Source organism: Salvelinus alpinus, chromosome 2 (assembly GCF_045679555.1).
Source record: "Salvelinus alpinus chromosome 2, SLU_Salpinus.1, whole genome shotgun sequence".
NCBI lineage: Eukaryota > Metazoa > Chordata > Actinopteri > Salmoniformes > Salmonidae > Salvelinus > Salvelinus alpinus.
The window spans coordinates 91,946,872-91,958,720 of NC_092087.1; the positions used below are offsets into that span (position 1 = coordinate 91,946,872).

At 50.0% G+C, this 11,849-nt stretch overlaps 1 protein-coding gene across 1 annotated transcript; it reads right to left on the reverse strand.

The window, feature by feature from the left end:
- Window positions 1-1,429: 1,429 nt before the first annotated feature.
- Window positions 1,430-9,310, reverse strand: LOC139568241 (dnaJ homolog subfamily B member 1-like). The gene is made up of 4 exons (XM_071389996.1): window positions 8,741-9,310; window positions 4,027-4,346; window positions 3,625-3,894; window positions 1,430-3,409 (listed from the first exon to the last, which is right to left on the reverse strand). Exons 1-4 carry the CDS (start codon window positions 8,958-8,960, stop codon window positions 3,179-3,181), a joined length of 1,041 nt encoding a protein of 346 aa, XP_071246097.1. The 5' UTR covers window positions 8,961-9,310; the 3' UTR covers window positions 1,430-3,178.
- Window positions 9,311-11,849: the final 2,539 nt, after the last annotated feature.

An 11,849-nucleotide genomic window follows, 5' to 3' on the forward strand; every position in this document is an offset into this window, starting at 1 on the left:
AATTAGTTCCAGCCAAGGCAGCAGCTACTCTTCTTGGGGTTTATTATGGATCCCCATTAGTTCCTGCCAAGGCAGCAGCTACTCTTCCTGGGGGTTATTATGGATCCTCGTTAGTTCCTGCCAAGGCAGCAGCTACTCTTCCTGGGGGTTATTATGGATCCCCGTTAGTTCCTGCCAAGGCAGCAGCTACTCTTCCTGGGGGTTATTATGGATCCCCATTAGTTCCTGCCAAGGCAGCAGCTACTCTTCCTGGGATTTATTATGGATCCTAATTAGTTCCAGCCAAGGCAGCAGCTACACTTCCTGGGGTTTATTATGGATCCCCATTAGTTCCAGCCAAGGCAGCAGCTACTCTTCCTGGGGTTTATTATGGATCCCCATTAGTTCCAGCCAAGGCAGCAGCTACACTTCCTGGGGTCCAGCAACATTAAGGCAGTAATATGCAAATCTAAAAACATGACATATCTACAACACAGTGTGCTCCCTCAGGCCACTACTCTACAACACAATATACATGTGTACTGTACGTGTGTGTGGAGTGCGTATGTTATCATGTGTTTGTCTGCATGTGTGTGTCTCTTCACATTCCCTGCTGTTCCATAAGGTGTAGTTCTGCCTGGTTTTTAAATCTGATTTTACTGCTTGCATCAGTTACTTGATGTGGAATTGAGTTCCATGTAGCCATGGCTCTATGTAGTACTGTGCGCCTCCCATAGTCTGTTCTGGACCTCTGGTGGCATGTCTTGTGGGGTATGCATGGGTGTCTGAGCTGTGTGCGAGTAGTTTAAACAGGCAGCTCGCTGCATTCAACATGTCAATACTTTTCACAAATACAAGTATTGATGAAGTCAATCTCTCCTCCACTTTGGGCCAGGAGAGATTGACATGCATAGTATTAATGTTAGCTCTCTGTGTACATTTAAGAGCCAGCCATGCTGCTTTATTCTGGGACAATTCTAATTTGCCTAAGACTTTCTTTGTGGCGCCTGACCACACGACTGGACAAAACAATATGTTTTGACCATGACAGTTTACAATACAGGGTTACTACAAGCAGTTTAGTCTCCTCAACTTGCTCAATTTAGGGTTTAGTGAATGATTTGTGCCAAATACAACGCTATTAGTTTTCTAAATCATTTAGGACTTATTTCTTGCCGCCCATTCTGAAACTGACTGCAGCTCTTAGTAAAGCGCTGCAGTGATTTCACTGGCTGTGGTAGCTGACGTGTATAGTGTTGAGTCATCAGATCACACTGTTATAACACCACTGGCTGTGGCAGCTGACGTGTATAGTGTTGAGTCATCAGCATACAGAGACACAGGCTGAGAAGAGGCCCCAGCGCGTCTCAAGCCAAGAGACGTCTTCATACCAGATCACACTGTTATAACACGTTCATCACATCTTTCCAGAAAGAGAAACAAGGATCCGTTTATCTAGAAGAAAACTTTATTTTCTTATGAAAGTTATGTAGAAAATACATTCTGTGTATAGAAAACTGTTCAGAAATATAATACATACGTGGGAAATGTTTAGTAAACTAAGAAATTCAAAGTCTGGTTGCAGTTGTAGAAGATTCTGTCCAAGGTTAACGTTTTCTTAAAGGTATTCCTTAAATCTAAATTACATGATTTAAATATAAAACTAGTTCCTGTTGTGAAGGAGAAATAATGGCCTCTATATTGAGGTGAGGGATCTTTCATTTAAAATGCATAGATCATTACAAAGCAAAAGTTGATATTCTTTGCTCGATAAACAGCTTTATATCAGTTTCTGGACAGTTCTCACTTGCTGCATCAACAACAGGTAGCAACAATACATGTTGTGTATAATATTCAGTAAAGAGGAGTGCTATGGGTATAACATGAAAGCACAGTAACCATGGGAGATATAGGCTAACATCCTAGCTCATGATAGTACACAAATCAACAGTTGCACCATACAAAGCCCAGATCCTACAGCAAGTCACACATTCCAACCATTTCTGTACAAAAAGTTCACCTAGTCAGCTAACTCATACACACTAGCTGAAACACACACCTCTCACTCACACTTCCCTCCACCGTTATTGTAGGCATCCTGGAAAAGTAAAGACCTTTCAAGCATAGAAATAGAATCAGTATTGACTTGAATGGGAAGGTCCGTTCTATAGATAATATTTCTACACATTCAAATAGCATTGTTTCTCTTCTAAACCAATGACTATGGGTATTATCAGACTATGGGTATTGATCAGTGATCAGTGGCAAAACTTTCTATTGATTTGATCAGAATCCAGAACCATGAAAACCACCCATGATACCTAAACCCCTGGAATCGGTACATGAAGAGAAATGCCCCCAAGACATACAATCTAATCCCCCAAAACAGGAGTTCTCAGACCTCTCCTGGGGACCCACAGACGAATGGATTTCATCTACTCAAGAGCCAGAACATCTGATTACACTAGTCAACCAATCATCAAGCCCTTGACTAGTTGAATCAGGTGATCTCTTACTCCAGTCTCTCTGGCAGTAAATGTCTTGGAGAGGGAGTCTAATAGAATCCATTCATTCTCACATCTCTCATATCAACCAAGCATCAAGTCCTCTACTAGGTGAATCAGGTGAGATAGTTCAGGGCTACAACAACGTGGTGTTAAATGTCTGAGGGTCCCAGAGGAGAGGTTTGGAAACCACTGCTAACAAGCCAATGGCTGTAGTTTGCACATGGAAACATTCACCAGTGGGGAGGTAGAGATAAAGAGAGGCTCAAGCTAAACAACATGTATATGATGTTCTCTGGTTCTACAGTGCAGGAGTGCTGATCTGGGATCAGGTGCCCCCCTGTCCATGTAGTCACATGCATTATTATCTAAAAGGCTACACTGATCCTAGATCAGTATGCCTACTCTAAGATGCTTTTTGAATATGAGTTGCAGGTTTTTCCTCAGCTCACTAGTGGTTCTGAAGTGGACTCACGAGGTCCAAAGTGGCAGTTTCCTCAGCTCACTAGTGGTTCTGAAGTGGACTCACGAGGTCCAAAGTGACAGTTTCCTCAGCTCACTAGTGGTTCTGAAGTGGACTCACGAGGTCCAAAGTGACAATTTCCGATAGGGAGGACAGCCACCTGTTGCTTTTCACTGTTCGTCGGCTCCGTCCGGTTTGTCCTTAACAAGTTCATAGTTCATAGCGATCAGGACTAGGGTGGAAGCACCTGTGCGATGGTCTCCTTGGCACTCTGACTCAGTCTCTCCGGAAACGCCACCTCGTACTCCACCAGCAGGTCACCGCGGCGATCGGGCCGCTTGGGCAGAGGAAGCCCCTCCCCCGTGATGCGGCGTTTCATCCCCGGACGCACCACGTCCCCTATCGTCACGGTTACTGTCCTGCCGTCCAACGTGGGGGCGATGACCGTGCAGCCGCACAGCGCCTGAAGGAGGGGGGGAGAGAGAGATGGAGAGAGAGAATAGTGGGATGAGAGATGTTACACTTCATAACTCTAGTCTACATACCATCAGTTGTCTGTAGGTTCAAGAATTATTGTCATTCTAAGTACTATCAATTTGTTTTAGCGAGCACTTGGAGAGCAACGTATAAAAACAAAGTATATTTAGTTTAGTTAAAGTTCAGATCGCTCTGCCTTACCTCTCTGAGGGAGACCTTGGCGGGGTAAACGATGTCAGAGCCGTCTCGCCGGAACACCGGGTGTGGCTTATCCTTGACCACGAACACCACGTCCGCCGGGATGTTAGTCGGCGTCTCGTCGCCCTCTTTAGGGAAGGTGACCTTCGTCCCCTCCTTCCATCCCTTCTTTATCTCCACCTCCAGGATCTTGTCCTCCGTCCGGATGGTCCGTCTGTCTGCGTTCAGCCGCTTGTGGGAGATCTTCATTCTCTTCGTGCAGCCTGAGAGCACCTGGAAAAAGGACCACGATGGAAATGAGGCATGGACTTCATGGTGTTTTCCTACACAACTTTTACCTTGTATGATGTGCTGTGTGTATATGGATACTTTGAATTGTCAAATAAAATAAGTCAACCAACCAACCTCCTCTAAGGTCACCCTGAGGTCGTGGAGCACGGGTGGGTCCTGGTGCTTCTCAACCATCTGCCCCCCCATCCCCCCTCCCCCCATCCCTGTGCTGAAGGAACGGGGGAACCCCCCCATCCCGAAACGGGCGAAGGGATCGTCAGTGTCCATGTTGTCCCCGTCTGGGCCCCCGCCGTTTCGGGGGAAGAACTGGTCGAAGGGGCTCCGGCCCCCGAAGAACTCGGCGAAGATGGCGTGGGGGTCACCCTGGAAGGAGTAGCTGAAACTAGGGCCCCCGGGAACACCCCCTCCTCCTGGGGGGCCTCCTCCCTTCAACCCTGGAGAGGAGAGGGAGGAAGGGAGGGGGGAGAGAAAGCGGGAGGGGAGAGAGAGAGAGTTAAACATTTGTGTCTCTGGTCCAGACTTCTTTCAATAGAAGTTGTGTAAACATTTTCTATGTGCAGTGTCACCCATGGGCGTGGAAACAACGTGTCTGTGTGGAGGGCTAGATGGGAGGAACGACGCGTCTGTGTGGAGGGCTAGATGGGAGGAACAATGCGTCTGTGTGGAGGGCTATATGGGAGGAACGCTCTGTGTGGAGGGCTAGATGGGAGGAACAATGCGTCTGTGTGGAGGGCTAGATGGGAGGAACGACGCGTCTGTGTGGAGGGCTAGATGGGAGGAACGACGCGTCTGTGTGGAGGGCTAGATGGGAGGAACGACGCGTCTGTGTGGAGGGCTAGATGAGAGGAACGCTCTGTGTGGAGGGCTAGATGGGAGGAACGACGCGTCTGTGTGGAGGGCTAGATGGGAGGAACGCTCTGTGTGGAGGGCTAGATGGGAGGAACGCTCTGTGTGGAGGGCTAGATGGGAGGAACGCTCTGTGTGGAGGGCTAGATGGGAGGAACAATGCGTCTGTGTGGAGGGCTAGATGGGAGGAACGCTCTGTGTGGAGGGCTAGATGGGAGGAACAACGCGTCTGTGTGGAGGGCTAGATGGGAGGAACAACGCGTCTGTGTGGAGGGCTAGATGGGAGGAACGCTCTGTGTGGAGGGCTAGATGGGAGGAACGCTCTGTGTGGAGGGCTAGATGGGAGGAACGCTCTGTGTGGAGGGCTAGATGGGAGGAACAATGCGTCTGTGTGGAGGGCTAGATGGGAGGAACGCTCTGTGTGGAGGGCTAGATGGGAGGAACAACGCGTCTGTGTGGAGGGCTAGATGGGAGGAACAACGCGTCTGTGTGGAGGGCTAGATGGGAGGAACAACGCGTCTGTGTGGAGGGCTAGATGGGAGGAACGCTCTGTGTGGAGGGCTAGATGGGAGGAACGCTCTGTGTGGAGGGCTAGATGGGAGGAACGACGCGTCTGTGTGGAGGGCTAGATGGGAGGAACGACGCGTCTGTGTGGAGGGCTAGATGGGGGGAACGACGCGTCTGTGTGGAGGGCTAGATGGGAGGAACGACGCGTCTGTGTGGAGGGCTAGATGGGAGGAACAATGCGTCTGTGTGGAGGGCTAGATGGGAGGAACAACGCTCTGTGTGGAGGGCTAGATGGGAGGAACGCTCTGTGTGGAGGGCTAGATGGGAGGAACAATGCGTCTGTGTGGAGGGCTAGATGGGAGGAACGCTCTGTGTGGAGGGCTAGATGGGAGGAACAACGCGTCTGTGTGGAGGGCTAGATGGGAGGAACAATGCGTCTGTGTGGAGGGCTAGATGGGAGGAACGCTCTGTGTGGAGGGCTAGATGGGAGGAACAACGCGTCTGTGTGGAGGGCTAGATGGGAGGAACAACGCGTCTGTGTGGAGGGCTAGATGGGAGGAACGCTCTGTGTGGAGGGCTAGATGGGAGGAACAACGCGTCTGTGTGGAGGGCTAGATGGGAGGAACAACGCGTCTGTGTGGAGGGCTAGATGGGAGGAACAATGCGTCTGTGTGGAGGGCTAGATGGGAGGAACGCTCTGTGTGGAGGGCTAGATGGGAGGAACGCTCTGTGTGGAGGGCTAGATGGGAGGAACAACGCGTCTGTGTGGAGGGCTAGATGGGAGGAACAACGCGTCTGTGTGGAGGGCTAGATGGGAGGAACAACGCGTCTGTGTGGAGGGCTAGATGGGAGGATCAACGCTTCTGTGTGGAGGGCTAGATGGGAGGATCAACGCGTCTGTGTGGAGGGCTAGATGGGAGGAACAACGCGTCTGTGTGGAGGGCTAGATGGGAGGAACAACGCGTCTGTGTGGAGGGCTAGATGGGAGGAACGCTCTGTGTGGAGGGCTAGATGGGAGGAACAACGCGTCTGTGTGGAGGGCTAGATGGGAGGAACAATGCGTCTGTGTGGAGGGCTAGATGGGAGGAACAACGCGTCTGTGTGGAGGGCTAGATGGGAGGAACAACGCGTCTGTGTGGAGGGCTAGATGGGAGGAACAACGCGTCTGTGTGGAGGGCTAGATGGGAGGAACGCGTCTGTGTGGAGGGCTAGATGGGAGGAACAACGCGTCTGTGTGGAGGGCTAGATGGGAGGAACGCTCTGTGTGGAGGGCTAGATGGGAGGAACGCTCTGTGTGGAGGGCTAGATGGGAGGAACGCTCTGTGTGGAGGGCTAGATGGGAGGAACGCTCTGTGTGGAGGGCTAGATGGGAGGAACGCTCTGTGTGGAGGGCTAGATGGGAGGAACAACGCGTCTGTGTGGAGGGCTAGATGGGAGGAACAACGCGTCTGTGTGGAGGGCTAGATGGGAGGAACGCTCTGTGTGGAGGGCTAGATGGGAGGAACAATGCGTCTGTGTGGAGGGCTAGATGGGAGGAACAATGCGTCTGTGTGGAGGGCTAGATGGGAGGAACAATGCGTCTGTGTGGAGGGCTAGATGGGAGGAACAACGCGTCTGTGTGGAGGGCTAGATGGGAGGAACAACGCGTCTGTGTGGAGGGCTAGATGGGGGGAACAACGCGTCTGTGTGGAGGGCTAGATGGGAGGAACAACGCGTCTGTGTGGAGGGCTAGATGGGAGGAACAACGCGTCTGTGTGGAGGGCTAGATGGGAGGAACGCTCTGTGGAGGGCTAGATGAGAGGAACGACGCGTCTGTGTGGAGGGCTAGATGGGAGGAACGCTCTGTGTGGAGGGCTAGATGGGAGGAACGATGCGTCTGTGTGGAGGGCTAGATGGGAGGAACGCTCTGTGTGGAGGGCTAGATGGGAGGAACGATGCGTCTGTGTGGAGGGCTAGATGGGAGGAACGCTCTGTGTGGAGGGCTAGATGGGAGGAACAACGCGTCTGTGTGGAGGGCTAGATGGGAGGAACAACGCGTCTGTGTGGAGGGCTAGATGGGAGGAACGCTCTGTGTGGAGGGCTAGATGGGAGGAACGATGCGTCTGTGTGGAGGGCTAGATGGGAGGAACGCTCTGTGTGGAGGGCTAGATGGGAGGAACGCTCTGTGTGGAGGGCTAGATGGGAGGAACGCTCCTTGTGGAGGGCTAGATGGGAGGAACGCTCTGTGTGGAGGGCTAGATGGGAGGAACGCTCTGTGTGGAGGGCTAGATGGGAGGAACGCTCTGTGTGGAGGGCTAGATGGGAGGAACGCTCTGTGTGGAGGGCTAGATGGGAGGAACGCTCTGTGTGGAGGGCTAGATGGGAGGAACGCTCTGTGTGGAGGGCTAGATGGGAGGAACGCTCTGTGTGGAGGGCTAGATGAGAGGCTGCTGAGGGGAGGACGGCTCATAATAATGGCCAGAACAGACCAAATGGAACGGCATCAGACACCTGGAAACAATGTGTCTGATGGATTTGATACCATTCCACCACAGTCATTACCATGAGCCCGTCCTCCCCAATTAAGGTGCCACCAACCTCCTGTGGTCTACAGTGTCTGTTGCTATACACGGAATAATGCAGCTTGACCGTTGAGTTATCTAGCCTGGTCCTTAAAGACAACTGATAAGAACACAGCAGCACCGTTGTAACCTCGGTCTCCTGTAGGTACTAGGAATACACAACCACACCATCTGTCGTTTGAGAAGCTGGCTGACAGGCTCGTGCCAAACTGTCAAAGTCAAACTATCCGCCCCGCTGTGACGTCAGCGCCCGAATCTTCCAGTAGTGGGCGTGCACCTCTCCCTCACCGCTCCGCTCCGCTCTTGGCATGCAGCCAATCAGCAGTGTTATTGTATCTATCCGTTTTTTTCCTTCTCCAATCTTATGATTGTGCTGCAAGGGATTCTTGTTGGAACTCGCGAATCCCTTGCAGCACAATCATACGAATGGAGAAGGGGGAAAAAAACTGATAGATACAATAAGCCTGCTGTGTCTTGCCCTTTCTAGTTATAAAATATAGCTCACATGGGCTAAGAAAGGTAGGCTTATAAGCTGTTGCTCACACAGGCCAAGGAGGGTCGGCTTATGAGGTGTTGCTTGGTTTGTTATAAGCATATAGCGTTTGTTTTTGGAACTTCTGTGGCCCAATGCGTTAGAACACTAGAAATACAACAAGGATTTCAGCACCACTGAAGAAGAGTAGATGATCAGAGGAAAGAGGCAGGTTCTTGAGAGAGATCTTGAAATGCCTTTTCGCATTAATACTCATCAAAATATCCAGCGACAATGATTCAGCTTTACATCTTTATAATCGCAGCTTTGAAAATCGTTTCCGATAAGCCTACCTAACTAAAGCACTTGGAAAAACAAAGTGTATTTATTCATCACTTTCAATAACAACATGTTGCGTCTGGTAATTAAATAGAACACCTACCTTCTTCACCGAATCTGTCGTAAATGTCCTTTTTCTTTGGGTCGCTCAGAACGTCATAAGCTTCAGCTATTTCTTTAAACTTATCCTCGGCTTTAGGAGCCTTGTTTTTATCCGGGTGGTAACGCAAAGCCTGCTTACGATACGCCTTCTTGATCTCGTCCTCCGTCGCTCCTTTCTGTATGCCCAGGACATTATAGTAGTCTTTACCCATGTTGACCATTTAGCTGTCGGTGTGTTTATTCCGAAAAGCTGCGAGAAATAGTTTAAAGTTCCCTTGCTTGAGCCTGTGCTGACTGTCAATCAAATTCACACAAGGTAGACGGGTCTCTCTTTAAATGCGCTGGTCCGCTTGCAGGCAGTCTATCTATGGAAGGGTAAATAAACGTATGAAAGCCTAACCTGAACTGCACACATACTGTTGAAGAACGCTACCGTTCTGTCAGCTCAGCTCGACACTCCGCTTGGGACCCATTCTAGTTTATACCCGCGCAGAAATTTCGAGAATTTTCTAGCAACATAAGGAAGAGTCTGGACGCAGCTCAGCTCCTGTCGGACGAAAGTTCCTGGGACCGACCACGCCCACTGGAGCGTCACTGAGTTTGAAAGTTCGATAGGACACGCCTCTGTAGTCTAGGAAACTCAACCACGCCTTCCTTATAGAAATCTCACCGTGTGTGTGTGTGTGTGTGTGTGTGTGTGTGTGTGTGTGTGTGTGTGTTTGTCTCTGTGTGTGTGTGTGTGTGTGTGTGTGTGTGTGTGTGTGTGTGTGTGTGTGTGTGTGTGTGTGTGTGTGTGTGTGTGTGTGTGTGTGTGTGTGTGTGTGGTGGCAGATACAGTGTTGACTCACTGGATGTATCAAAAGTACTAAGAATCGTGTTAGTGAACAAAAGGTATCACAATGTGTCTGCAAACTGCGCAGAGGAAGAACTTTATGGATCCCCTGAACAAAACTGATGCCCTCATAATGTGGTTTGTCTGTCGCTTTTGTTGGAACTATAGGTTTAGTCCTCGCTAGTGTCAAAAGTTGATGTTACAGTTACTAGAGAAATGAGACGAAGTTAAAACGCTGGACAGGGTGGATCGGTATATAGTAAGACAGTTTATTCAGATGTGAAGATATCTGACAAATCGTGCTGCACGGCTCCGTTTTTCAAGTTCCTAGCGAACTATCAAAATGGAGTCCCCATACATAGTGTCCAATGCATTTTATACAGGTAATGACGTAGGTAGATTCTGGCAGCTCGTGCTGCTGACTGGTCGTCGGTAGTGGAGGATCGTCCCCTTCAGGCTGATATCAATGTCTCATTGGTTCATGGTAATGTTCTTTGTTCGTGGAACTCCCGCCTGAAACAGGGGTTTGTGTGTGTGTGTGTGTGTGTGTGTGTGTGTGTGTGTGTGTATGCATGCGCGTGCTCGTTGAGTGCCATGCTGGTCTGGGTTGTCTCTTGTATTGACAAGATGTTGATGCAGACACCAGCAACTGGCGCCTGAGGTCCGAGCGCCCCCCTGAGGTCAGAGCGCCCCCCTGAGGTCAGAGCGCCCCCCTGCCTTATCAGTGCTCATCAATGGTTTGTGTCAGCCATCTCTCTCTGTGTGTGTGTGGGAGTGAGGTTAGTATCTGGCACAGGCAGAACGAGTTCATCTGTGGGGTGCAGCAAAGTATTACAACAAAGTCTACTTTAGTAAAAAGGCATTATGTCAGCATTGTAGCTATGGGTTAAAGTCACATAAAAAACATCATTTATTACACTATGCTTCAGGTTTAGAGGTACTATGCGTTAGGTTGAGCCCTTGATGTCTTCCGGCGCCGAAAAGAGATGGCCGCCTCGCTTCGCGTTCCTTGGAAAATATGCAGTATTTTGTTTTTTTACGTGTTATTTCTTACATCGGTACCCCAGGTAATCTTAGGTTTCATTACATACAGTCGGGAGGAACTACTGAATATACGATTAACGTCAACTCATCATCGTTCCTACCAGGAATATGACTTTCCCGAAACGGATCCAGTGTTTTGCCTTCCACCCAATACAATGGATCTGATCCCAGCCGGCGACCCTGTGCGACGCCGAAAAAGGGGCAAACGAGGCGGTCTCGTGGTCAGGCTTCGGAGACGGGCACATCGCGCTCCACTCCCTAGCATACTACTCGCCAATGTCCAGTCTCTTGACAATAAGGTTGATGAAATCCGAGCACGGGTAGCATTCCAGAGAGACATCAGGGATTGCAACGTGCTCTGCTTCACGGAAACATGGCTAACTCAAGGGACGCTAACGGAGTCGGTGCAGCCAGCTGGTTTCTTCATGCATCGCGCCGACAGAAACAAACATCTTTCCGGTAAGAAGAGGGGCGGGGGGGTATGCCTTATGATTAACGAGAAGTGGTGTGATCATCATAACAACACACAGGAACTCAAGTCATTCTGTTCACCTGATCTAGAACTCCTCACAATCAAATGTCGACCGCATTATCTACCAAGGGAATTCTCTTCAATCATAATCACAGCCGTATATATTCCCCCCCAAGCAGACACATCGATGGCCCTGAACGAACTTTATCTGACTCTTTGTAAACTGGAAACCACACACCCTGAGGCTGCATTCATCGTAGCTGGGGATTTTAACAAGGCTAATCTAAAAACAAAACTCCCTAAATTCTATCAGCATATCGATTGTGCTACCAGGGCTGGAAAAACCCTAGATCATTGTTATACTAATTTCCGCGACGCTTATAAGGCCCTCCCCCGCCCCCCTTTCGGAAAAGCTGACCACGACTCCATTTTGTTGATTCCAGCCTACAAACAGAAACTCAAACAACAAGCTCCCGCGCTCAGGTCTGTTCAACGCTGGTCCGACCAATCTGAATCCACGCTTCAAGACTGCTTCGATCACGCGGATTGGAATATGTTCCGCATCGCGTCCAACAACAATATTGACGAATATGCTGATTCGGTGAGCGAGTTCATTAGGAAGTGCATTGACGATGTCGTACCCACAGCAACGATAAAAACATTCCCAAACCAGAAACCGTGGATTGACGGCAGCATTCGCGTGAAACTGAAAGCGCGAACCACTGCTTTTAACCAGGGCAAGGTGACCGGAAGCATGACCGA

Excerpts from the sequence above, each read along its gene's own strand:
- LOC139568241 (XM_071389996.1), bottom strand. The coding sequence starts at position 8,960 with ATGGTCAACATGGGTAAAGACTACTATAATGTCCTGGGCATACAGAAA. Across the intron at positions 4,347-8,740 it reads CGACAGATTCGGTGAAGAAG|GGTTGAAGGGAGGAGGCCCC; the intron begins GTAGGTGTTCTA and ends TCTCCTCTCCAG. Across the intron at positions 3,410-3,624 it reads CCAAGGTCTCCCTCAGAGAG|GCGCTGTGCGGCTGCACGGT; the intron begins GTAAGGCAGAGC and ends CCCCTCCTTCAG.